Below are 25175 nucleotides of genomic sequence, written 5' to 3'. Positions count from 1 at the left end.
CGGTGTGTAGCCATTGTAGTTGAACATTGGGCTAGATGCACGTAGCCCGAAGCGTCAGTCTTCAGCTTTAAAGACCTGGAGTTGTCATTTGTGCTTGCGGCCTGAAACATTAAAAATGAGACATTCAAAGCTAATTGGTGGCACAGAGATAAAAAATAATGGTGAACTTTGGCAGCAGAAGTAACACTGATGCTTTCTTGCAGAGTTTTATATTGATGTTGGAATGCAGGCATGATCAGGCTTGATCATGGGGTAATGTGCTTCAAGTGCTGTTGTCCTTTCCTTGCAGGTGCTATTGAAAAGCAGAAGCTGGTGTATATCTTAAACAGAGATGCTGCTGCTCGGCTCACCATTTCCTCCCCACTGGAGGCCCACAAGGCCAATACCTTGGTCTACCACGTGGTGGGAGTCGATGTGGGATTTGAAAATCCAATGTTTGCTTGTCTGGAAATGGATTACGAGGTGAGATGAACTTACTTTATCTCCCTTTGCTGTCTTTTGAGCTTTGTTGTTCCTCTTCTTAATGTCTGTGGACGCCAGGAACGTTTGCTGCTCTTGCTGTCTGAGGCAGTTTTCATTTGCTGCCAGCTTACTTGCTTTTTGTCTTGCCTCTGGTTGGAATAGGCAAGTCTCTTCTGTCTTGGTGATTTTTCTTAAATTCTTGCTGCTTAACTGCAAATGTGCCTATTTTCCTCATTTGAAACTTTTTTTTGCATCTTCCTGCAAAACCTTTGGACTTTATTCTGATGGTATTCAAAAATGTTTCCCCTTGTGTCATCTTTGTTTCTGCTTTAATACCTTTCTTGAAAGACACCTTCGTGTGTTCTGTTTTAGGAGGCGGACAATGATCCAACAGGAGAAGCAGCGGCCAACACACAACAGACGCTGACTTTTTATGAACTGGACTTGGGTTTGAACCATGTTGTTAGGAAATACAGTGAGCCCTTGGAAGAGCATGGCAACTTTCTCATAACAGGTACTGGCCATTTTCCCGTGGATCTACTTGGTTCCCATTCCCCAGGGAAACAGAATCAATACACTTTACATCTTAGGAGTTGTTTCAGTAGTACTCGGAGACATTAGTATAAATTAATTGACCTTGCAGTCAGTTAATGAGTGATGCTTCATACATGGAAATACACAAGGATTCATAGATACAGCTGTGGTTTGAAAGTGTTTCTCATCTCTCTTTTTAGATGTATTCTAAATATTCTCTGGATTCTGAAGCTAAGAGATATTAACTGAAATTAGCTGGTAGCAGATGCGAAAGCATGTATTTTTAGGTAATGCATAAGTGCTGTCGAATTCTCTTGCATGAGTTTCCATCAACTAATATTCATTTGAAAGGCAGTAGATGAATCCATGGACTAAAAGTCGACTTACAGGAATTGGCTGCAAAGCTAACCTAACACCTTCGACCTGGGAGACTGCTGAACCACTGCAGGTTCCTCTTGGAGCACAAGGCGACCTAAGCTAGGAGAGCATCCTTGTATGCTGGCCCTGTTGTACCTTCTGTAGGCAGCTGTCAAGCACCAAATACTGGACTGGATCTGACCACTGCTGCTTTATAATGATCTCTTTTGTTATGCTGTGATCTCACTAGAAGCATTGTAAAAAACACTCTAAAAATGAAAGAAAGATATGTCGGAAGACCATCTGGTGGATATTTTTGACAGCAAGCAAACATGCTGGTAACCCAAGGGGTGTGTTTAACTGACAAGTTGCTAATGCGGTATTTTGGGCATGTCATGGCTTTCTAGACAAGGATAAGCCAGGAAGGATAAAACATAAGCAATTTGTCTGAAACTGCATCCTTCCTTTTTCTCCTTCCTGAGCCCCTGGTTCCATCTGCCCTGTTCTTATGCTGACACAGACAGCTGTCTTTCATCTTCCCCTTCAGTAGGAGCAGATTTGTATATGTAGGGTGACAGATAACACTGGAAACTATCTTGCTTTAAAGAAAACCAGGAGATGTTCTGCAGGCAGTAAGTCAGATCTGCAGTAAGGGCTTTTTTTCATAGTTTTTTATTTCTTTTTTGTGTTTTTCAGTTCCTGGTGGTTCTGATGGACCTAGCGGAGTGCTGATCTGTTCTGAAAACTATATTACTTATAAAAACTTTGGTGACCAGCCTGATATCAGATGCCCAATTCCCAGGAGACGGGTGAGAATTTTGGGATTCCTACCCTTTTTTTAAGATTTATCGTTGTCAGTGCTAAATGAATGCTTAGTATTTGCCTTTCAAGGTTAAAGGCATCATAAAGTAAGAGAAAAAGGAGTTAAAGGTGTGTTGGCCTATCGTCTGTCTTACTGTCTGCATGTTAACCTGTGAGGGGAGATGGAGGTAGGCATAGCCTGAAGTGATGAGCTTTGTTCATGTCTCTTCTCTGAGATTTATGCTGGAGATACTTAAAAGACTCTGATCAGGCACCACGGTGGTAGCGCTGTTGGTGTGAGATAGGATTGATTACTTGAGATGGTGCATCGTGGTTGCCATTGCATACACAGGTGAATTCGACAGCTGCTCCTTTGCTTCTAAGGCTGCGTTCTCCTCCTTTGGTATGGGAAATCATTGTGTGCTGTGACAGTGCTTTGAACACGTGCAGAGGTTCAGGTGCTCAAAACCAGCTGTATGTGGATTGCAGCCCTTTCCTCTGTGTTTGCCTTTGATAAGCGAGGGAGTTGTCTCTGGAGGAGGGTAAAAGCGATAGGAGGGGTGATGCTTAGGCACAGTGTCTTAGAAATGTATTTTCTTCTGGGGCAGAGATGTACCCAGGGTGACCACAGGTGTAACGGAGGGAACGTGCTTTGTGTTAAAAGCCTTCTCACACGCTGTCAGCTCTTAAGGTGCCTGTGAAATGGAAATTCTTCAGTGAGTGGAATCACATCTGTGCTTGCTGGATAATTCTACCAGTGACTTTCTCTTCCTTTCTCAACAGAATGACTTGGATGACCCAGAGAGAGGTATGATTTTTGTCTGCTCTGCTACACATAAGACCAAGTCTATGTTCTTCTTCCTGGCTCAGACGGAGCAGGGAGACATCTTCAAAATTACTTTGGAGACTGATGAAGACATGGTAAGCATCGTGTGAAGAACAACAAAGCATCCATTGAGAAGAGTCCTTAGTCAATTTATTTGGATTCTCTAAAGTGATAAATATTTAATATTGTGGTTTTAGCTGTGTAACGGCATGCATTCTGTGTGATTTGTAATACAGTTATACCCACAGCTATAAGTGCTGTTCACTCAATAGACACAGCGCAAGGTTTGCAGAATTCTTTGAGAATTGTGCTGCAGGGTCACTCGGGCATATTTTAGGTGTTATGCAGGCAGTCCTTTCTTCTAAAGCTGTATTGTAAAGTGTGGTCCATGAACCTGCTCGAGGGCATTCCAGAAACTAATTCTGGGGAACTTAATTTCTCTTGATCACAGTAGGTGCTCTCTTTCATCTCTTGATTGTAGCATATACATATTCAATTAATCTTCTTGCATATTGAGGCAGCTAGCTTGGTAGCTGGTCTGTGAATTGAAATAACAGGCTTGAAGTGGCTTGCTGATGCTTGTCCTAGTATTATGCAGTGAAGAGGTCTCTGCTCCAGTAAATCAGTTGGGTTTTTTGAGTAAATGTTGAATATTGGTTCCTCCTTCATCTAAACATGTCAGATTTGGTACAAGGGATGATTGTGTAGCATCTTTTAAGTGGCGTAAGATTGTTCTCAGATGTTTCACCACGAGCTGCTGTGACCATATCAAATGTAGAAATTTGCTCAGGACAGTTATTTTTCACATGTTGGGGAATAGCTGGTGTTCAGTGAAGCAAATTTCTTCCTTCTTTTAGACAGCTTGCTATTTTCACAGCTGTTTTTTTCCACACTGACCCAGTGTTACGAAAGCCTGAAAGTCTTAGAATAAAACAGGCAGCCTGACTTCTGTGTTCCAACTAGTCTGCTGGATTTTGTGATTCATAACCTGCTGCCCCGAACTACTGATGTGGTTAAGCTTGGACCACTCTCTTGATTCCTTTCTTTGGAGAGGACAGCTAGGCAGTTGTCTTTTTACTAAATCATATGTATGCAGCTCTAGTACTTCGCTAGCACAGTCACATCTTTCTCTGCTTTCAGGTAACAGAGATTCGACTGAAGTACTTTGACACTGTTCCTGTCGCTGCTGCCATGTGCGTGCTGAAGACAGGGTTTCTCTTTGTGGCATCTGAATTTGGAAACCAGTGAGTAAACAATTCTATGTCAGCATTTTTTCCCTGAAACAGACTGTTTCTGTTCAAGAGTGCAAACTGACCCTTGAACTTATTGAACATACTCAGACAGAACCTCTGTCTTAATGGGTAAATTAATGCTTTGTTCACATGGCTTGAGAAGAACAATTGGTTTAGACTTTGACTGAATGGGGGAATTTTCTTGTTTGAACGCAGATTAGATATTATAGTGCAGAGAACAAAAGATTACATGCTGCTGCAGTAGGTTTTGGAAGAATTGAGTACTTGCAGTTCATACAGGGTACATCATATATCCAGATGAATTATCTTTTAGTTTGCTTGATAGTTTGCATTGCACTTTTGTGTGTTATAGCCCACTCAGAATAGATAGGGTTTGTTATCAGTAATTGTGGTCCTTTCATTAATAGATGTATACTTGAGGGCTTTCTCATTTCATGTTTGGGGTTCTAGAATATTCTAAAGACTCAGAGAAGCCTTTGCACACCTTTGAACATGGCTTAACAGTGTTAAAGTGGGGAATTCAGAGGAATGGAAATTTATACTCTTCTCTGACTGCATTTGCTGTCAGCCACCTGAGGGAGCTCCAGCCAGTTTACTGGAGTGAATCAGAGTGGGGTTGTATAAACCAGTCTCTTGAGGAAGCCATATTCATTTGAGCTTTATTAAAACCAGAAAGTAAATCAGTCTGTCTTCCTGGTTTTATTGTTTTTTCCTCTGAAGTTTAATTTGATTGTTGTGATATTTAGAATCATAAAATGGAATAGGGAATGTGTTTAAAAACAGTGAGGTGCGAGTATTCCAATAAAATAGATAACTGTGGAGTTGCAGTCTTAGCTGTTGGCCTTGCTGTTGGCCTCAGCTGTCATTTGGTGCTTTGGCTCTAACACAAGAATATCTGAAAGGCTCCAGGGTAAACAGAGAAAACACTGAAACTCTGGGACACCTTGCTAGTGACAGCTACAAATGAGAAGACTGGGAGAAGGAGCTAGTGGTGGGGGATTTTTTTTGTTTGGGTTTTTTTGCAGGCCTCTGATTTCCTTTAAACATGTCAACAAGACAGCAATCCCTAAGGCTAAATTTGAATAGCTGTATAATGTAGGGAAGGATTTATCTCCTCCCTGCTGCCTACTGAATATTTGGCTAAGGCTTTTGTTAGAGAAGGCTACACGAGCTTTGCACTGAACATGCTGTTCCTTTTGCTTTCTGTCTCAAGCTACCTGTACCAGATAGCTCACCTAGGTGACGATGATGAGGAGCCAGAGTTCTCTTCTGCCATGCCTCTTGAGGAAGGAGATACGTTCTTTTTTCAGCCACGACCTCTAAAGAACCTGGTGCTGGTGGATGAGTTGGACAGTTTGTCTCCTATTCTGTGTTGTCAGGTGCGTGCGATCAACAAGCTCCTTTTCACCCCATAAGTCTTTCTCATTTTCAGAGGAATTGATCATAGATGCATGACTTTGATATTTTTTTTTTTTTGACTATTTGTGCCTAAGTGAAGTGACCAAAGCTACATTATCCTAGGTTTCCAGAAATACAGCTGTATACTAAATGCCGATAGAAAAGCAAGTCTGCTAAATTCTTAGACAGCTGCCTAAGACTGGTACCTGGTCTGGCAGCCTTTGATTCCTATGGTGATAAATATATATCTGGACACAGGGTGTCAACCAGCAGTCCTGTGCTGCTCCTCTGTTGACCATCAGACTCGTTCTCTGCTCTGCAGAGAGTTTGGTTAAAACTTGACATTATTTCAGGGCAGCAGATGGTACACCCTATGGCATCTTAACTGTTTCCAGTATTTGAAAAAAACAAATATTCTTAGAGCAGTAGTGTGGTACATGTAGCTTAGTTTTATTTTCTCTTCCTGCGGATGTAGCTTGACACTATTTTTCCACACAGATAGCAGATTTGGCCAATGAAGACACACCCCAGTTGTATGTGGCTTGTGGTCGGGGGCCCCGGTCATCTCTGAGGGTTCTAAGACATGGACTTGAGGTAGGACTTCCAGCACTTTGGAAGACAGCTTGAGAGGCAAGTGGGAGAAAATCCTTGAAATAAGGGTGCAAAAATGAAGGGATTCTCCTTTTGCTGTAGTCTGGAGAGCAACTTTATCTGGGCTTGCTTCTTGGAAATAGAAGGGATTTACTGTTTACTCTTACGGTCTCAGAGACTTTTTGTTCCATTGACTCAAACCACCAGCATTTTGTCTCTTCTAATACGTGAGAGTATTAAGCTGGAATATTCCCGGTGTCTCTGCCAGCAGCTGCTGCTGATCTCTGCTGGGGATGGGTGACCTTGTTTTAAACCTGATCATTCAGAGCAATAATGTTGCTGTATCATTGCTGAATGTATTCTGCCCCATAGCACATCTGGCACGGGGAGAGCATCAGAATTGGGAATTAGCAACTTTCCTGCCTGGTTGTGGGAAAGCTTAAAAACCGCTGGTGGTTTGGTGACGTACTGTAGTAAGTCTAAACATATGTTTGCAAAAGAATCTTGTTCCTGTTTACTCTTAGGTGTCTGAAATGGCTGTCTCAGAGCTGCCTGGTAACCCCAATGCTGTATGGACTGTGAGGAGACATGTTGAAGGTATGCAGTTTTTTCCTAAAGCACAGGGAGGTGATAATGTGGTTTTGGTGTGTTTTGTTTTGTTTGGTTGGTTTTTTTCTGTCCAAGGAGGTAGGAAAGGTGCTGCCTGATGGTTGTGTGCCATCTCCAAAATTTGGGTTTTGAATCAGCAACCACTGGTTTGTACTGAGAAGCCACCCTCTGGTGCCCTAGAATCGTCATGTTTCCCTTTGACAAAGGAACACTTGCCTGCAGCTGCATGCATCACCCAGTATGCTGCATCAGCTGTATGTTTGCAGCCTGAAGCTGCTGAACTTCTCATCCTTTGCCATTTCCCATAAGTTCTTGCTCTGACATCAGCAGGCAATGATTATGCTTTTTGTTGGAGTGTACTCACTGTTCTTTATATGCGTGTTGACAACCACAGTAATCAGCTCTTTGTGAGAGACTGGGATACAAATTATGGAACAAAGAATATAAATCGGCAACAGTGTCTGTATTTTATTACTTCCCTCTATGCATATCTGCAAAGAAAACAGTCTGTTTGGGCTAGGACACGCTCCCTATTCAGCAGTATATAGAATGCTGCTGATTCCAGGAAGGTCAAGGTAGAAATATGCAGAATATAATGGATTGTGGGTTTGGTTTTGAGGTGGGGTTTTTTTTCCTGATCTGAAATAATGGGTTTGCCTTACTAAAGTACAAGAGGAAATGTAATCCCTTGCCCTGCCTGTCTCTTGAGGGTGAGAATAGTGACGCCTAAAAAGCCTGAAATGAATCTGTTCTGGGTACTGACAGTCTCGGTGATCATTTTCAAGGCATTGCTTTGGATAAATCTCGCAAAGACTTGCCACAGGTTTATGCACTGGATATAGAAATGCCATATTGTAGTGCAGGCCTTAGCCTGCTGTGGTGACATGGTATCTTGTTTTTAAGCAGCCAGAGCAGTGTGTGTTCCAGGGAGCCAGTAACCCTGTGGGAATTTCAGACATTGCTGTGGGATTTACCTTGCTGTCTTAAGACCTGCCATCAATCCTGTGCTCATGTTGAGACTCACGTACTGCTTAAGCAGCATGGAAGTTGCTTTGAGCACAAAGTGCCTTCATGTTCCCCAGAAATGAAAGGGTCAGAATGAAAATATTTTCACAGTTCATGTGAAAAATATGTGCTTTCCTTAAAAGAAGCATTCCATTTTGTTAGAGACGAATCTTTGCTCCTGCCTTCTGGAAAAGGAGTGGGTAACATTTGTTCCCTCTGAGAGGTGGAGGCTTCTGACATCACCTACAGTTTTAAAACCTTTTCTCTTGGGGTTCCAGAGGATGACTGACTTTTCAGGAGGGGGAGGACCATTGCTAACCTACCTGAAACATACCAATCTTGCTGCTGCTTTTTTTCCTCCTTCCCAAATTCTCCAGGTTCCAGCATGAAGATCTTCATGATTTCAGAAAGGCTGGAATCTGCAGCTGTTGTGAACCATGCTACTTTTTGAATAGTTTAAAGTTCCGTGAAAACGATCCCCAAGTTACAACTCTCTGAATTCAGGAACGGTTTTAATGGGTTTTAATCAGACTGCAGAACCTTTTCAGACATGTATCTAATCTAGAAACTGCCCAGGTGCTGGTTTTTGAGTGTTCAATTTGTAGTGCCGGGCTGCCTGGCTCTGCGTTGACACCACAGCGTGTGTGTGCTGCAAGGCCACTGTAAGACATGGACAGGTTTGCAGCCTTCACAGCAAATACTAACCTTGGCTGGTACGTGGTGATACACACTACCAATACCAAGCCTTTTTTTTTCTTCCACAGGTGGCTGGTGGTGGAGGTGCTGATCACCACAGGTGTGTACCTACTGCTAGGGGCTGCTGTACTGCCCCACAGGTTAACCACAGAGAATCCCAATATCACGGGGCTACTTTTATGCTAAGCTTTTCAGTAAAGGAGTTCTGGAAGCTGTTGTGTAGTTGGAAATTGTTGCCTTTGTCACTCAGTAGCTGAGAAGTAGAAAGCAACTTCATTTCCATCTTACAGTCTTTGGGGAACAAAATAATCAACTGTGTCTCTGCAGAACACTCAGCTCTTGCTCAAATCAGAGGTGCACATTTCAGGGGTGTTTTCAGCTCCTTTCTAGGCTGAGGGTTGGCTCCCAGCTGCTTTGTGCAGACCTCCAAAAGAAAATCACCAAGTATACTTGAATCACCTGTCGGTATTGCTGGCATGGGTTATGTGGTTATGGGCTGTGTCTGCCCATCAGACAGAAGTGGATGGGACTGGGACCAAACCCTCTCTTGCAGTTGAGTGTCGAGGCCTGTGGAGCTAGAGGGCTGTGTGCTTTGCGAGGCTGGACACGAGCTCAGAGCTAAGAGTCTGCGTTCCCTACCTGGCACTCTTGCAAGGAGAGCGATGTGCAGTGAGTCACAGCTGTGGAGTCTCCATGCAGTAGTAAACAGAAGCCCAGGAAAATGTGCTGTCATCCCATCAGTATCTTTTAAGTGAGAATAATCCTGAACTTTGTCACCACTCATCTGTTCACTGAACTCCTCTCAGCTAGTGGTTACTCCATTTGTATCAGTGCAAATTCAGAGGCTGCAGAGCGTGAAAAAACTGTATCAGGAGCAGGCTGGCACATAGGAATGGAATTCTCATGGACTAACTCAGACTGAATCCATGATAAATAACAAAAAGGACAGTAGTATAGAGTTCATGGACTGAAATGTGATGTTTTCATAACTGGTTGTGACGTGTGTGTGAAGCTGCAGAAAACTTGGAATGAGTGCATAGGAGGAGAATGAGTCCAGCTGTGGTTCTTCAGAGTTGTTAAAATGTCTGTGCTACTTGCTGAAAGGAGCTAACTAGAGTCATTAGAACAGTAATAAGCATCTCTGAAGTCTTGTGTCTGTGTACAGAATAATGTCTATCTGTTCAAAACTCTGGGCAGCCTGATGTTATTCTTGGGATTGTGCAGAGCTAAATTGATATCTTTTCATATTAAAATCTATAGATCTTTTCTTTTTCTAACCGAGAATACTTTTCAGTGTGCCCCAGGGATTTAGTCCACTTAATTTCAACTAGGCTGCTATATTTTCTAAACCAAAATTGTATTGTTTGAATCTAGATGAATGCGTCTTATTCACTGACTTAATTCTGGTAAATCAAACCCTTTATTTCAAAAGCTCCAGCAGAGAGGCATTAAACAACACTACTGGACTTCAAGCAAAAATGCACTTGTCACTATTATTGACACAGACTTAAAGGCACACTCTAATATAACTGTAAACCAGTGAAAAGAAAGAGCTAAAAAGGTATTAAGAGGTAGGAATGAGTTTTTGTTTAGGGTAGGACTAAGGGAATCTGTTTTGCTTTCAAATGGGAGTTCTTTGTCCTGCTCCAAATCACATGGTTAAGCCTCCAGCTGGGACGTGGTGGTTTATCATGAGAATGACAGCCCCCAGGGAGGAAGGCAGCAGCTCTCAAGGAGTTTGGAAAGCAATGACGGTCTTTGAAATGGAATTTTTAGAACATCCTGTCTACAGGATATTTATGAATTAAATGCTTAGCCTGTGAACTGCTAGAATCTGTTTAAAGTGATCGAGGAATTCTTGTAGACTCTGGTGTTGAAAAATTGATGCAGGTTTGTAGAAACTGCTATTTAGTGTAGAAAATAACCAGTGTGTAATGGCATATGTCTTACGGAACTCTTACCATCTGCTGTTAACATTTGAGAATTTCTCCTGTTACACCAAGTGTTTAAATAGTTGCTGTTACTATCACTTTCTGCATGCAGGTTCAGTTCTTGTTTTCTCATTTCCCCACATGGGCCCGCTCCTGTTTGTGGGGTTCGGGAGCATGTTGGAGGTTATGGGCTGTGACCACTTAATAGAGTAGTAACGGAGTTTATGCCGCAGACCGCTGTTGGAATTGTTTTAATTATACAGAGCTCTTCAGTTTGGTCAGGTCTGTGGTCTGTATACCAGATGTTGGAGAGAAGAATGATGGCTTTTTTTCACTTGCATATTTTCAGCTGTATGTAAGAACTTTCTGTTATAAACGTGACACAGCAGGTTTGGCAACGCCTCCTTCTAAACAGGGAGGATAAGAAAAGGATCGGTTCCTGAAGCATTTCTTTCAGTTAACCCAGTGCAGCTTCTTTAAGCTGCTGTGTAGTGTTTGCTGGCATCCTGCATTTGTCCCTGTTGGAATTCCCTGTTTTCTTTACTTAGAGAGTCATTAGCCACTTCTGCATGTCTCCCACATTTGCAGATTTTGGAGAAGCTGCTCGAGGGCAAAAACTGTGACAGCTCTGTTACACCCTCACCTCTGCTAATTGTCTTGTGCTGTGGTGCATAGGTCTGAGCTTTGGGTTGAGTTGGGTTAAAATGGAGATTTTTTTTCTTTTTAAGAAATAGCACTTGCATGACAACAGCAGCAGAAGTGGAGTTGCTTCTCTGAGGCAATCTTACTTCTCCACAGAGGCTCCTGGCTCCATTTCCCAGCAGACTTCATTGTTTTTGTTGCTTCTGTTATTCTGTATTAATGAGATTCTCCTCTTCCCCGCTTTAATGTCTATCACTTTCTGCAGAATAAAACTGGACTGCAGTAAACCAGGGCATTCACTTTACCCAGTCCTACTACCCTTAGTCTAAGGGTAAAATAGGAAAACTAGTCCCACAAAGTTTTCCTATTTTCAGATGAGCTCTTAAGACTGTTTTGATTAGCATAGCCCTTCCACATCCAGGCTACTGGACTGTCCCAAACTGTCCCTTTGGGAGAAGCCAGTACTGGAGATAAGAGTTGCAATAGTGTCACTTATTCCAGTAGAAGTAAAGGTCAGTGTTTGCACTATTATAAAAACATAATTGTTTCTCATCCCAGGAGACTGTACGGGTGGCTGTGTGAAAGTAAACGAGTTGAGCTTCTGGATGAGGGTAGAGCAGGTTAACCCTGAGCTCCTCTGCTGCAGTGCACCCTAATTGTTCTCTGCAGCCTTTTGTGATGGGGATACTAGATTGAGATGTGGTCCTGCAGCCTCCTGTTGGCAGCATTCATGGTGCAGTTTCTGCAGATGGGTTCCATGTGTTCAGATTATTGAAGTAGCGCATTTCATTTGACTTAAATCTGAATTTACTCCTTGTGTGAGGTGGGGCAAGTGTCTTAAAGGCTTCTAGACCTTGTGCTGTCTTTGAAAATAGTAGGCAGGAGTCTTGCTTGCCAGAATCCAGAGTATCGTGAATTAACTCTGTATCTGGATGATCATTTGATCCCTGGCTCTGTCTTGCATTGTTCAGAGTCTAGCAGTGGCTGGCTTTTGGACAGTGTGTCCTAGAATGAACTTGTACAATACTGCCAGCAGATGTAATTATCACAGAAATTTTGCTGAAGAGTAACTGTTAGACATCTGTCAGGCTGCTGATTTTGTTGGGAAGCCTTGCATTTATTTAATCAGCACCCTTTTTTCCCTGTCTCCCTTGACCAGATGAATTTGATGCCTATATCATTGTGTCCTTCGTAAATGCCACGCTGGTGCTGTCTATTGGAGAGACTGTAGAAGAAGTGACTGACTCTGGATTCCTGGGAACTACACCCACCTTGTCCTGCTCTCTTCTTGGTGATGATGCTTTGGTACAGGTAATGGAAAGCTGCTTCTTGCATGTCTGCTTTTGTCTGCCACACTCTTGCTTGCTGCACAGTTGTGGTTTTTGCAGTAGTACAACATATGCCACATCTAAAGGTGTGGGTTGGCAGAGAATACTTATTCAGCCTTTCTCTTTGTATATACTGCTGAGTGAAACTGGACCAGCTAAAGATGGTCCTAATCTTCGGCATGTGCTCAGTAGTTCCCTGCTGTAATTCAAAGATGCTTCCAGCTGGCGAGTGGCTTCATGCTAGTTCAGCCTGTTGCATAGCTCATGGATCACTGCTGCCAGGAGCGGTGCTTGCCTTTGGGTTTTTCTGTGTCAGAATCACCAGTGAGATGGGAGTTGTGAACGGATGGTAAATACAGAATTGATGTGACCTTTTTTTCCTTCAGGTTTATCCAGATGGGATCCGGCACATCCGAGCAGATAAGAGAGTAAATGAATGGAAGACACCAGGGAAGAAAACCATTGTAAAATGTGCTGTGAACCAGAGACAAGTAGTGATAGCACTGACTGGAGGAGAACTGGTTTACTTTGAGATGGACCCGGTACATGTGCTAATGTTTTCAATGAGTTTGGAAGAGCAAGGCAAAGGATGGGGCATGTCAGAGATTGAATCTTGATGAGACCTGCAGAAAAGGATTCTGTAGTGAAGTATCCTTCTAGAAGGGACAGATTAAAGCCTTGCATATCTGGACTGTGTCTGTCTGAGATGATTTAATGGCTAATCAAAGTCTCTGAAGTTCCAAGGCTGGAAATTGTGTACTATTCTGGTTCTTCCAATTATAGCTGAAATAAGGCTGTAAAGAAACAGTTTTTAAAAAAAAAAAAATACAATACCATGACAAATATCTAAAGCCCTATCTTTAAAAAACAAAAGAGGGCAGGGGGAGAAGGTGTGGAGAGACAGTTTGGTGCTGGTTTGCCCCGCTGGCTAGATTAACAAGTCTCTTATGTTTTTCTTTCTCAGTCAGGACAGCTGAATGAGTACACAGAGAGAAAAGAGATGTCGGCTGATGTCGTTTGCATGAGCCTGGCCAATGTTCCCCCTGGGGAGCAGCGCTCACGGTTCCTTGCTGTTGGGCTGGTGGACAACACAGTCAGAATTATTTCCCTTGACCCTTCGGTGAGTAGCTGTGCTGTTTCTGCCTCTTCCATTGCCTTGAAATGTTCAGAAGGGTACTCTAGAGGTGGGCTGTGTCCATCCAAGCTGTCTCTCCGTATCCAAGTGGGTGACCAGGAATGAATAGCTTGCATGACTTTTCTCTGGTTGGGAGGAAGCATGGCCCTTAAGTCTAGCCTGTAAGAGATTCTCTTGTTTTTTTCTAGTCTCACCCACATGCTTGGAGGTGCAGCTGACGAGATCTGAAAGCATTTTCTTTTTTTGTTTTGTTTTTTTCCCCCTTCGTGTCTCACTGTTTGTACCTGTACTAAAAGCAGACTAATTCTGCAAGCAGGTCAGCAGCAATCCAATATTATCATTCCTCTACCTGCAACAGATGGGTGTTCAGAGGATGACTGAAGTAACATAAACTTTGCTCAGGTCTCTCTATGCTAAATAGCTGCAAACTGTGCTAGAACAGTTTGAAAGGATGCAGTTTATCTTCTCCAAACCCCAGGGCTGCAACCACTCCCGCTTGCCAAAATCCACAGAGCCAGCGTCTGTTGTGACTTCTTTCTTTTTCCTGTGCTGAATATTTCTTTATGGAGATTTAAAAGGACATCTTTAAGCCCCTTAGATGGAGCTTGAATCCCCTTTTGCCATGCCAAGGCTTGCTGACTGGTGTGGTACCTCTTTCCTGTCTTCCACAGGATTGCTTACAGCCGCTGAGTATGCAGGCCCTTCCTGCACAGCCCGAGTCGCTGTGCATCGTGGAGATGGGTGGCACAGAGAAGCAGGACGAGCTTGGGGAGAGGGGTTCCATTGGCTTTCTGTACCTGAACATTGGACTGCAGGTGAGAGGTGCCCGCCTGATTCTGACAGGCATTTCTTGGTGAGCATTCACTTGAAAGATGGATTGCTGTAATGGCCTTGTCATAATGCAGTACAACACAAAGCCTGACTGTTCCCTCTTTGTTACAACACGCTCAACAACTGTGACTGGGGAATTCACTGTGTTACTTAGTGGAGGCACAAGTTTCCCCATGCGTTCCTAGACCTAAGACTAGTCAAAAGTCAGCGTACTGTCCCAGACTTCATGTAGGACAAATTGTGCTTTTCCCCTTCCAGAAAGAGGGCATGTTCTAAAAAGAATTCTGGGTGAAGTGTTGGGCAGTTCTTTAGAAACTGCCTGTAGGGCAGAGTATCAAAGTAGTAACTGCCCACAACCACAGGCTCTGCTCTAATAACTCTGTTACACAGCTTTTTCTCGCATCCAGTACCAACTCTGATCTTTGACCAAAAATGTTTTGACAATTGAACATGTGGTAAAAATAATCAGAGCAGTCTAGGTTTTTTCACATGCCTCAAGTTTGATGTCAGAATGCAAGCTCTTTTTAAGCAATGTGAGTTTTGGGTAAATGCTTTGTACCAAGAGGGATTAGGATCTGGAATCAGCCCTCAGGTTTTTCATGGCATGTGTGATACACTAAACCTCTTGTCTGTTTTTTGGCTTTTTATTGTTTGTTTGGGGAGGGTATTTGGTTTATGTGTTCTATAGTAATTCCTTTCTGCCTTGCAGGAGTGTGCAGGAGCTATGCTTTGTAATATTAAGAGCCAGTTTAGATACAGCGTGGTTGTAGAAGGGAGTTGTACCAGAAGCTAGGAAAACAAGCACCTAATTCCTCAGAAATTGCCTCTCTGTTCTGAATAATGGCTTAGATCAAGATTACAGATAAGAAATAGCTAGCTAACTTTCTGGTTTGCTAATGTCAAGAATGGTGTGCTGCTGCGAACTGTCCTGGATCCTGTTACTGGCGATCTTTCCGATACCAGGACCAGATACCTTGGTTCACGGCCTGTGAAACTCTTCCGCGTCCGAATGCAAGGCCAAGAGGCGGTAAGTGAGGCGAGCTCTCAGAGGGGTGCAGGTCCAGTCCCCAGATGCAGCATCACGGTTTTCCTTATTGGTGGGCAGGGTGGGGAAGCATCCTGGCAGCACAGCAGGACCCTCTGGGTAAGGGTGGGAAGTAGAATGATTTCATTATGGAGCTGCCTGGCTTGCAGCTTGCTCTTTCACAAGCAGCTTGCTGGTATTCCCCTTCTTAGGAAGTAATGAGTAGTGCTGCCCTGCCTTCTTTGAACTAGGACTCATCTGACCCATAGGCTGGATTTGCAGCATGTCTGGAAAGCTCTGAGCAGATTCTGGGGCTTAGAGACACAGAAATATCTCGTTTTGTCTGCCTTAGTGCAGAGACAGGAAGAGACGCGTTCAGAAATCTTACCCTTTAACTGCTTGATGCAGTTGATGGTCGTCTCCTGTACGTGTTGAGAATGGCTCAGCCAGGGACTGGACAGCTGCTGTGCATGGTTCAAGGAAAATATTTGCAGGATTTGGCATAGAGGGAAGAATGTGTTTCATCAGAAGTGCCATTTCCAGCCTTTCTGATGTGGCACTGGGGAGATCAGCCACCCCCTCCTTGACTCATTTTTGGATGACACCTCCAGAATTGAGAAATATTGCCAGTCAGTGTGGGGGGCTGGATCTGGGGATCTGAGCTCCGCTTTAATGTTACGGTACACTGAGTGAATCTCTTCAGCTTGCTCCTGCCAGTCTGCCAGCTGTAACTCAGAGATGAGGTGCTTTGCAGCTCTAGCAGAGAATGCTTATGGTATAGCCGAGTACTGTTCTACTTTGAGACCATTCTTGGTTCCTTGTCTCACAGTATGGGGAGAAAAACCATGCAGCTTATGACCAGTCAGTGATGGCCTGCGCTTCAACATAATTCCAGCTGTTGTTCAGGCAGAAATTAAGGTTGCACTGAAATTGTGATTTAGCTGAATGCATAAAGCTCTGAAGAGTTTAGAAGTCCATCTGCTTCCTTTGTTTCCCTTAACTTGATTGATTGAAAATAGGCTGCTGATATTTTTTTTTTAAAGGAAATTTCAGTTAGACTCTGAATCAGAGTGCTACAGTATTTGGATTGTGACAAAGCAGTAAATATTTTTAAAAGACCTGTTCCTATTTGAACAGGCTATTGTTTTTTTAAAAAAACAGAAATTAAAGTGTTTGTTGATCTTGGCTTTTACAGATAAAACAGTTTTTATTGCGCCTTAGTTTGAGTATCTATTGTCTTGATGTACTTTAAATTTCCTCTTTGCACTGTACGCAATTTCAAGATAAAACTGTCTCTTGAAAGCAAGCAGTATCTCTAAAGGTATTCTTTGAGCTGGGTGGAGTCAGTTCTAGTGGGTCAGAGGCCAGCACTTTACCTTCATTCATACCGCAAGGAGTGAGCTTGCCTCCCTCTCCAGACCTGATGCATTTGCTGTGTTGTCCATTTCCCAGGTGCTGGCCATGTCAAGCCGTTCCTGGCTCAGTTATTCCTATCAGTCCCGCTTCCACCTGACTCCCCTGTCTTATGAGACGCTGGAGTTTGCATCTGGTTTTGCTTCTGAGCAGTGCCCAGAGGGCATTGTAGCCATCTCCACAAACACTCTGAGGTAAGAACTGGTGGGGAACACAGATACTTCTGGGCTGAGATGCTTGGCAGACGTAGGGTTGTTGAATTCTCACTAGACATTCAAAAGGAAAGAGGTAGAGTCACTTAAGAATTGTGGTCTTTTTTGAGGTTATTTAATTATGGATAATTATCTGATAGAAACTGTTGGCTGGGTTTCAGAAAACAATCAGAATACAAGTATAGTTATGCTGGCAAAAAGAAGTAGGGTGTGCTTATCTGATTTGTGTCTTCTAGCTTTTTTAAGTAACAAGTGTAATTCAAGTTATCCTTAAATTCTGTGATCCTTAGAGAGGGAAGCTTTTAATAAATGTGAACCTAATGTGTATTAGGATCTTGTGGTTTGAGATCTGAATTGGCTGCTTTTCAGAAAATAAGCCACGTGATCTAAGAAATCAGAGGCATGACAGGGGTGTATTTGTTGCCTTTTTAAAGTTCAGCTCAGATATTAAAAAGATAAATGAAAACGCAGCACAAATTCAGGAGCTCTGCTGTATGTACTTGAACAGGCGCTTTTTTCATATCTGTCCTCATTGAAATATTACAGCATTCATTGCTTTTAAAGGAGTCATTCTTTCTGGAGAGACTTGTGGTTTTTAAGTTCCCAAATGCCAGAAGAACTGGCATTTCAGCTGGCAAGTCACAGGAAGAAAGAGTTGGCATGGCATTTTTCATAGTTTTAACTAAAGCGCCTCTGAGGAGCATTTGATTATGTGTCAAAGTCTGTGTCATATTTAGATTCAGAAGATGTGTTCCCCAAACGTGCAACTTCCCTTCTTCCATGTGCTCTTTGTTCTTCTTGGCATAGTCTGCACCACTCAGAACGCACCCTGGGGCAGGGAGAGCCCTCGAGTCAAGGGCCCTGTGCTGCAGAGCACACCTGTCCCACAGCAGAGACTCCCATTTATGATGCTGGTTTTGCTCTGCTCTCTGGAGCTGGTTGCTGTCTGGCCCAAGAAAGGTGCTTCTTGGCTCCAGCACTAGCCGGTTTCACAGACGTAAAGCTCGACTCCTGTTTTGTTCTCTTGGACAGTTGCTTTCAGACCTTGTTCAACACATGTCACATCTTTGTCCCCCAGGATTTTGGCACTGGAGAAGCTGGGAGCAGTCTTCAACCAGGTTGCCTTCCCATTGCAGTACACACCCCGAAAATTTGTAATTCACCCTGAGAGCAACAACCTGATCATCATTGAGACAGACCACAATGCTTACACAGAGGCCACCAAGGCACAGAGGAAGCAGCAAATGGCTGAGGTAATTGGGGTGGAGGACAGGTATATGCATCTGTTCCCCAGAGAGGACTTCTGCAGCTGGAAATCCTCCTTGCTCACTCATTCCCAGCTGCTGTTGTCTCCAAGGTTTGGGGCCCTGTGTGAGTGCAGGGGCTGAAGGGAGTGAAAATCTTCCTCAAAACAAATTTCAGCAGAATGTGCTACTTTCCAATGATCCTTTCTTTGCATGTTGTTATGGGAGGCTTCAAGAACCACAAATTGGAGGACAATTGTGCTTGTGTAACACCATTCTCTGGGTTTCCTGTGACTGTTTGAGGATGTTTGGATTTAAGTGGGTTATTTTCTTCGCAGTGTTGTTTCTGGAGTTGTTGATTTGGAGAAATAGCTCCTCAGACAGCTGCCCCTTGGATAGGGCAGTGCTTACACTGCTGTGCTCTGAGCTGCAGAGGCTCCCTTGGAAATAAGCCCAGGGTGGGTGGAAGCTTTGGGATTTGGTAGCTTCTGTGTCTTCGCAGGCAGTACCTTTCCCTGGAATACCTGGGCTTTGGGGAAGGAGGGGGGCTGTATTCTATGCAGAGCATCAGCTTGTCTGGAAAGGAAAATCCACTGAGCTGTTCTTCCCTCTGGTCCTTTAATGTGCTATAGGAAATGGTGGAGGCTGCGGGTGAAGATGAGAGGGAGTTGGCTGCAGAGATGGCTGCAGCCTTTCTGAATGAGAACCTTCCCGAGTCCATCTTCGGTGCTCCCAAGGCTGGGAACGGCCAGTGGGCCTCTGTTATCAGGGTGATGAACCCCATCCAGGGAAATACGCTAGATCTGGTCCAGCTGGAGCAGAATGAAGCTGCATTCAGGTAAGAAGCAGTGCCAGATGCAGCAAGAGTTTCTATTTGTGATGAGTCTTAACGTGTTTTTTTCCTTCTGTTGCTCAGCTGTTACTGAATTAAAATCTAGATGCAACACATTATCAAGAGACTGGCTTGAAATTCCAGAAGTGATCGCCACATGCTTTAGTCTTGCCTTTCCTTCCCTTCCCACCCTGATCTGTCTGTATGGGACACTAAGAGCTGGTGCTCCAGATGTCCCTAGTGCTTAAAGAACAACACGAGGATGTAAATGACAGATAAGAGAGCTGGGAACAGGAGAATGTGCTGCTGTGTCTCACTTCCCCTTCTCATCCAGATAAACTGAGCATAGATTAAATGGAAAGGAAGCGTTAGAAGAACTGCAGGGGAAGACCAACACAATAACTGAAGAATAGTGAGTGCCCTAGCAGGTGGAATTAGGTCATGCTGGTCCAAAATGCTGACTGTCCTGTTTTGTCCAGGATTCCCAACCTGACTGAGCTATGCACTGGGCAGGAAGTAACACTGGAAGATGAGGAAAGTTTTATGTACATTTCTAAACTGGAACAGCCTTTGAAAAACAGCTTCTAGTGGAGCTTTGCGCATTGCAAGGCAGTGTCCAGCCTGTGAAAGCCTAAAAGTAACACTTTGGGCATTGTGAAAACATAAAAGTAATGCTTTGAGTGTATGTGGCAGCTGGAGTGTGTCTTTTTATATGGGGACTGTGGAAGAGTGAAAGAATCTGCGTTAAACATTTCTGCAAGGAGGAGAAATGATCTCTGAAAATGAAAATGTCAGTGTTGGAAGGTTGGGCTCCCAAACCTCTGCCTGGCGAGGTGCAGGTTGTGCTGTCAGGGAGCGCAGTCTGTGTGCGCGGCGTTAGCTTGTGTCGTGATCACACCGATCTCCTGGCATGTCTTGTCATCCCCAGCGTGGCTGTGTGCCGGTTCTCCAACACTGGTGACGAGTGGTACGTGCTGGTGGGTGTTGCCAAGGACCTGATTCTGAACCCACGCTCAGTTGCTGGGGGATTTGTCTACACATACAAGCTGGTGAATAGCGGTGAGAAGCTGGAGTTTCTGCACAAGGTGAGAGGGGTGACTGGGTCATTTACAAGCAGAATGTTGGAATGGCTGTTACTTCATGCTTAATGCTATAGTAATATTGCAGTACTCAATGAATCTTGGGCAAGATCATCGTGCTGATGTTACACACTGGAAGCAGCCTTGGAGAAAATAAGGTGCCTCCTACAAAATCATTTGGGACATCTTTTGCAGAGCTTGGGGCTTGAAAGCATCTCCCGAGAGTCCCAGTCCTTTGCCTTAGCTATAGTCTTACCCATATAACTGGGTAAATAGAAAAGGAGCAGTGGGTTTTGTGCCCCTGTTAAGGAGGGGAGAGAAACAGCTCTGCTTCCTTTTTGGATTGTGAGCTCAGCTGTTCTGAGCACTTGTTTACAAAGTGAATTCATACTTGGGTCACTTGAGCCCTGGTGCTAAGGCTCTCGGTCCTTGGCTGGCCATACAAACCTGGTGTGAGCTGTCATCTTTCCTCTGGTGATGTTTTGGTTGCGTGTAAAAATCATTAGTTACCTAGTGACCAACTTGGCGTGACAGGTCTCTGGGGCTTTAGTGAGGGTTTCTGCAGAACCCTATTAAAACAAAATTCTGTTCTCCTTCCCACGTGCTTCCAGCATGGCCGAGATCTGAGCAGATGAGCACGTGGAAAGGAATGTTGTGGCTTATTCACTTCCTACGGTCCTGATGCACTGAGTGGGTTCTGTCCTGGACCAGGGCCTTTTCTGGTGTCACTGAACACCCACTTGGAAGTTGACAGAGCTGATGATGTGAAGTAACTTCTCTTAGCCAGTGCAGCTAAGCTGGGAACACTGTAACTGGAAGCTCTCTACATGTTCCCATTCTCTGCTCTTGCTGATCCTTTTGGATTGATTAGTGGTGGGAGATTTTTCAGCCCTGAGTGACTGGAATTATGGGCATACTCGTTGATTGTTCAGATTTAACACTTTTTTCAGTGGCAGCTTCAGAGCATCTCGGACAGATGGCTGAATTAGATTAATGCCTTTGTTTTAAAAACAGACAATCTGGATGGATTTAGGCAAAACATAAAAATCTTTTTTTGAGGGGATAAAGCAAAACTATGAACCAAGGCCACAAGATCCTTGCCTGCCTTTGCTGCCTGCCCAGCATGGGGTTCTTAAGCAGTCCTGTGCTTAAGGTGCACTGCCAGCACTGTCATCTGTATAGTATCCAGAGCTTTGTTAGCACCATGTGTGGTGTATGCTGCTGTCAAAAGGCCTGCAGAGGACTGACCTTTTGGCCCTCCTGTAGAAGACTGATTAGCCTTGTGTTGAAAGCCTTGGCACAGACCAACGAGCTTCAGCCGAACCATTAGCTGCATCCATTCTGAAGTTTGGTGTGAGGTTATCTCTGTTAATGGGGTCTCACAGGCTTCCTCTTCCCTCTCTAGACCCCTGTGGAGGAGGTTCCTGCAGCCATTGCTCCGTTCCAAGGTAGAGTCTTAATTGGAGTTGGAAAGCTCTTGCGTGTATATGACCTGGGCAAGAAGAAACTGCTTCGGAAGTGTGAGAATAAGGTACTGGCTTTTTTTCTTGAGCAGAGCTGTTAATTTGGAGCAAGTCATGCTTTGCAGTAGGAGTAAAACAAGGATATAACTGCTACTCTGGCCCAAGTGTGTCAGTGCACCTGGAGCTCAGAGCTGCGTCTGTGCCTCGTTGGTGTGTGCTGGGTGCCTGTATCCAGAGCAGTGTTGGCTGCTCTGGCTGGACTGGGCTGTTGTGCTGCCCTGCTGCACCCCTTTGCCATTCCAGTAGCAGTGTTGCAGGTTCCTTTTTGTACCAGCTTGCTGCAGGCTGTTAATGGATGTGTGCAGGAGTTTCACAAGCCAATACAGACCAGGCCTTTGGCCATCAGCTGCAAATGTGAGAGGTGTTACTCAGATGGGAAACAACAACTGAAGGAAATGTTTCCAAAGGTTAGCTATCAGCAGACTGGGAACAGAAGTTGGAGGTTGCATATGAGCACCTTTCAGATCCCCAGAATCTTGAAAAGAGGATTTTTCTCCTTGAATTAGATGGTCCTCCTTGCTGAGCATCTCTGGTACTTTAGTAAAAGAAACCACAGAGCATAGTTTTCTAGCTCTTAATTGCCTGCTCCTCCCTCTCATGCAAGCAGCAGAACCTCTGCCAGCTGCTCATTACTGCACAAAGGAACTCTAGCAAGCTCACAGGCAGAGCTTGTAGGGGAACATTTTGTTGTGTGTTTGGTGGTTTTGGTTTTGCTGGGGTTTTTTTCCTAAAATGTGACCTGTATTAAAAATTGAAGCTTTCCTTCTTGGGTCTTTCATGGCCACTGAAGCGATGCCTGCCTGCAGGTCTGTCCCTGGCATCTCGATTTGTAGGCTTGCTGGCAGTGCTTGTTCTCAGGACATTACTCACATTTAGCGGGCTGAGGATGATGCATGGTGTATGTTGGGTTGCAAGGCCCTGTATTGACAGTGTATTTAGATTGGGGCTGTAATATCCCAGGAAGAAGAGGTAGTTTTGAAGGGAATGATAGGAGATGGGGAGTGAGCCATAGTTCACAGGGGAAAGTAGTGTTTTAGCTGGAGTAGGGTAGAGTTAATGGGTTATGCTTCCCTTTTTGAAGCACTCAGGTTGTGTCCTTTCTCTCTCAAAAGCACATTGCCAACTACATCTGTGGGATCCAAACCATTGGGCACAGAGTGATTGTTTCAGACGTTCAGGAGAGTTTCATCTGGGTGCGCTACAAAAGGAATGAGAACCAGCTCATCATCTTTGCTGACGACACTTATCCCCGGTGGGTCACTACAGCAACTCTCCTGGATTATGACACTGTGGCTGGAGCTGACAAGTTTGGTAACATCTGCGTGGTGAGTGTGTCTCGGAGAAGTCAGGGCTTTTTGGACACAACATATTTTTCCTTAAAACATTCATGATTTGTCTTAAAAGAATGAGAATCTGTGCTTAGCTGGAGACAACGCCCTGTACCATTCATTTGTTTTTACAGGGTGACTAGCTATCGTCATAGCAGGCGGCTGCAGTTTATCAGTTTGTTAATTAAAACAAACAAGTTAAAGCAGCAGCAGGTCGAAAAACATATTTCTGAAGCATTCAATAACCTGTGTGAAAATTGCCCCAAAACTTGCTGTGAATAAGATGTGAAACGAAGCTCATGACCATGAAAGGGCCCAGGAGAACTTGCATCAGTGTTATCGCTCTTGCTTTCCCTGGCTAAACCTCACTGCTAGCATTTAGCTTTCTCTGTCACTTCCTCTTGAAAGTTGGCTTTGTCAGTGCTGACACTTCCCCACTTGGCTGGATTTCAGCATGGGAGGAGGAAAGAATAGATGGTCTTTCTGCCAGAGCTTTGATCTCTTTCTGAAGCGTGCTTGGGTGCTTTGGAGTGCAGAGTTCAGCAAGTGTCTGACACTGCGCCTGCAGGATTTGGCCAACACGCACAAATCCGTCCTCTTTGTTTTTCCTGCCCCACATCCATCAAACTGCTTCCTCAGCAGGAACCCCCTTCAGACCATTTTGACTGTGCCTCCTAGGGTGACCTACAGGGGCCAGGCCAGGCAGAGGCCAGGTGGGAAGTCCTGCCCATGTTTTTGAGTGATGTGCCCTCAGTCTTGAAAACACAGAAGTCGTTTAACTCAAAGCCTTGTGGAGGGGCAAATGGATGATTTTGCTGTGAGTGTAAAGTGATTCTTGTAGAGTCCACAAAGATTTTGCAGATAATGTGCTGCTCCTCTGCAGCTTGTTGACTCTTTTCTTCCTCTTTCAATGCAGGTGAGATTGCCTCCCAACACCAATGATGAGGTAGATGAGGATCCCACAGGCAACAAAGCCCTCTGGGACAGGGGGCTTCTTAATGGAGCGTCACAGAAGGTAACACTTTGTGGGAAGCACATAGTTATTGTGGGAAGAGAATTTGCTGTTTTTCTGTGAAGTCCTCTGCAGTGTTGTCCAGGAGATGTATTGGCAGTTCTGCTTCTACACATCTCTAGTGCTGTGGGTGATCGGTTTTCACTGTCACTAGGAGCCAAATTCAGGTTCTGAAATTGCAGCTGATGCCTGTTCAGTGATGTTTGATTGAAGCAGCACCCTTATTTTCTTTTCCTGCTTTCCCTTATTACTTGGATCTGTTAGTCCAGCTCAAGAGGGTAATTCAGCAGCATGCTGAGTTTTGCCATCTGGTCACAGGTGGAAGGCACTTCCTCTTCAGAAAGGTGTTTCAGAACTAGCAGGTGGCTGAATTTATTCTGCTTTCCTCTCTCAAGCCTTCTGATGCTTTTATATAAGCTGAAGAAAATACATACTTTTGTGGTTGATTTTCAGGCTGAAGTGATCATGAATTACCATGTGGGAGAGACAGTGCTTTCCCTACAGAAGACCACACTCATCCCAGGAGGCTCAGAATCTCTTGTCTATACCACCTTATCGGGGGGGATAGGAATCTTGGTCCCTTTTACTTCCCATGAGGTAAGCAAGCATCGTTATGCTGCAGAGTTGCTGCTTTTCTGTGCAGTCATCCCCAGGCGGTGTGTTAGTGTGCTGCATCCCTTGAGGGTGACTAGGGCTCTGCAGTGCATGAAAATCTGGGCTGCAGGAAGGCCTGTGGCAGGGCTCCAGTACAGAGGGGGAAGAGAAGGAGCTTGTTATCTGCTCTTCTACATTGGTTCTGTGAAGAGTTGAGAGCTTTTCTTGTTGTGTTGCTGTTCTAAATCTCTTCGTGCTCCAGAGGAGCTCTGGTTTGACTTAGTGTCTGTGAGGAGGGATCTTTGGCCATGCTTTGTGTCGGGGTGTGTAGCCTCTAAACTATTGATTGGGCACTGATGCTTTGTGTCCTGAACCTGGTATTCTTTGCTTCATTTGGGGTGGCCTCCTGGGGCAGCAGGTGCCAAGACATTCACTTTCGGAGCTGCAGCTCCGTGCTGCACAGCTGCTGCGTGCTGCAACTCCAGGGAGGTGCTCCCAGGGTGGAAGGGGTGAAG

At 44.4% G+C, this 25175-nt stretch overlaps 1 protein-coding gene and 1 non-coding gene across 2 annotated transcripts in view; both read left to right on the top strand.

Annotated features, from left to right (window-relative positions):
• Positions 1–25175, top strand: part of SF3B3 (splicing factor 3b subunit 3) — a 29920-nt gene that overhangs the window by 2582 nt on the left and 2163 nt on the right. Inside the window, exons 4-24 of the mRNA XM_074913173.1 lie at positions 290–462; positions 835–976; positions 2050–2162; positions 2938–3075; positions 4121–4224; positions 5447–5612; positions 6130–6225; positions 6747–6819; positions 12265–12416; positions 12820–12975; positions 13398–13553; positions 14240–14383; positions 15304–15426; positions 16876–17030; positions 18127–18301; positions 18925–19130; positions 20053–20209; positions 21609–21734; positions 22839–23051; positions 23971–24069; positions 24520–24663. Of these exons, the coding sequence (XP_074769274.1) occupies positions 290–462; positions 835–976; positions 2050–2162; positions 2938–3075; positions 4121–4224; positions 5447–5612; positions 6130–6225; positions 6747–6819; positions 12265–12416; positions 12820–12975; positions 13398–13553; positions 14240–14383; positions 15304–15426; positions 16876–17030; positions 18127–18301; positions 18925–19130; positions 20053–20209; positions 21609–21734; positions 22839–23051; positions 23971–24069; positions 24520–24663 (3011 nt within the window). The remainder of the gene's footprint in view (positions 1–289; positions 463–834; positions 977–2049; positions 2163–2937; positions 3076–4120; positions 4225–5446; positions 5613–6129; positions 6226–6746; positions 6820–12264; positions 12417–12819; positions 12976–13397; positions 13554–14239; positions 14384–15303; positions 15427–16875; positions 17031–18126; positions 18302–18924; positions 19131–20052; positions 20210–21608; positions 21735–22838; positions 23052–23970; positions 24070–24519; positions 24664–25175) is intronic.
• On the top strand, positions 2350–2429 carry LOC141963984 (small nucleolar RNA SNORD111). The gene has a single exon (XR_012634246.1). It is a non-coding gene; the product is annotated as a small nucleolar RNA SNORD111 (small nucleolar RNA).

The sequence above is a fragment of the Athene noctua genome, chromosome 9, assembly GCF_965140245.1.
Source record: "Athene noctua chromosome 9, bAthNoc1.hap1.1, whole genome shotgun sequence".
Taxonomy (NCBI): domain Eukaryota; kingdom Metazoa; phylum Chordata; class Aves; order Strigiformes; family Strigidae; genus Athene; species Athene noctua.
This window is presented reverse-complemented; position numbering and strand designations above follow the sequence as displayed.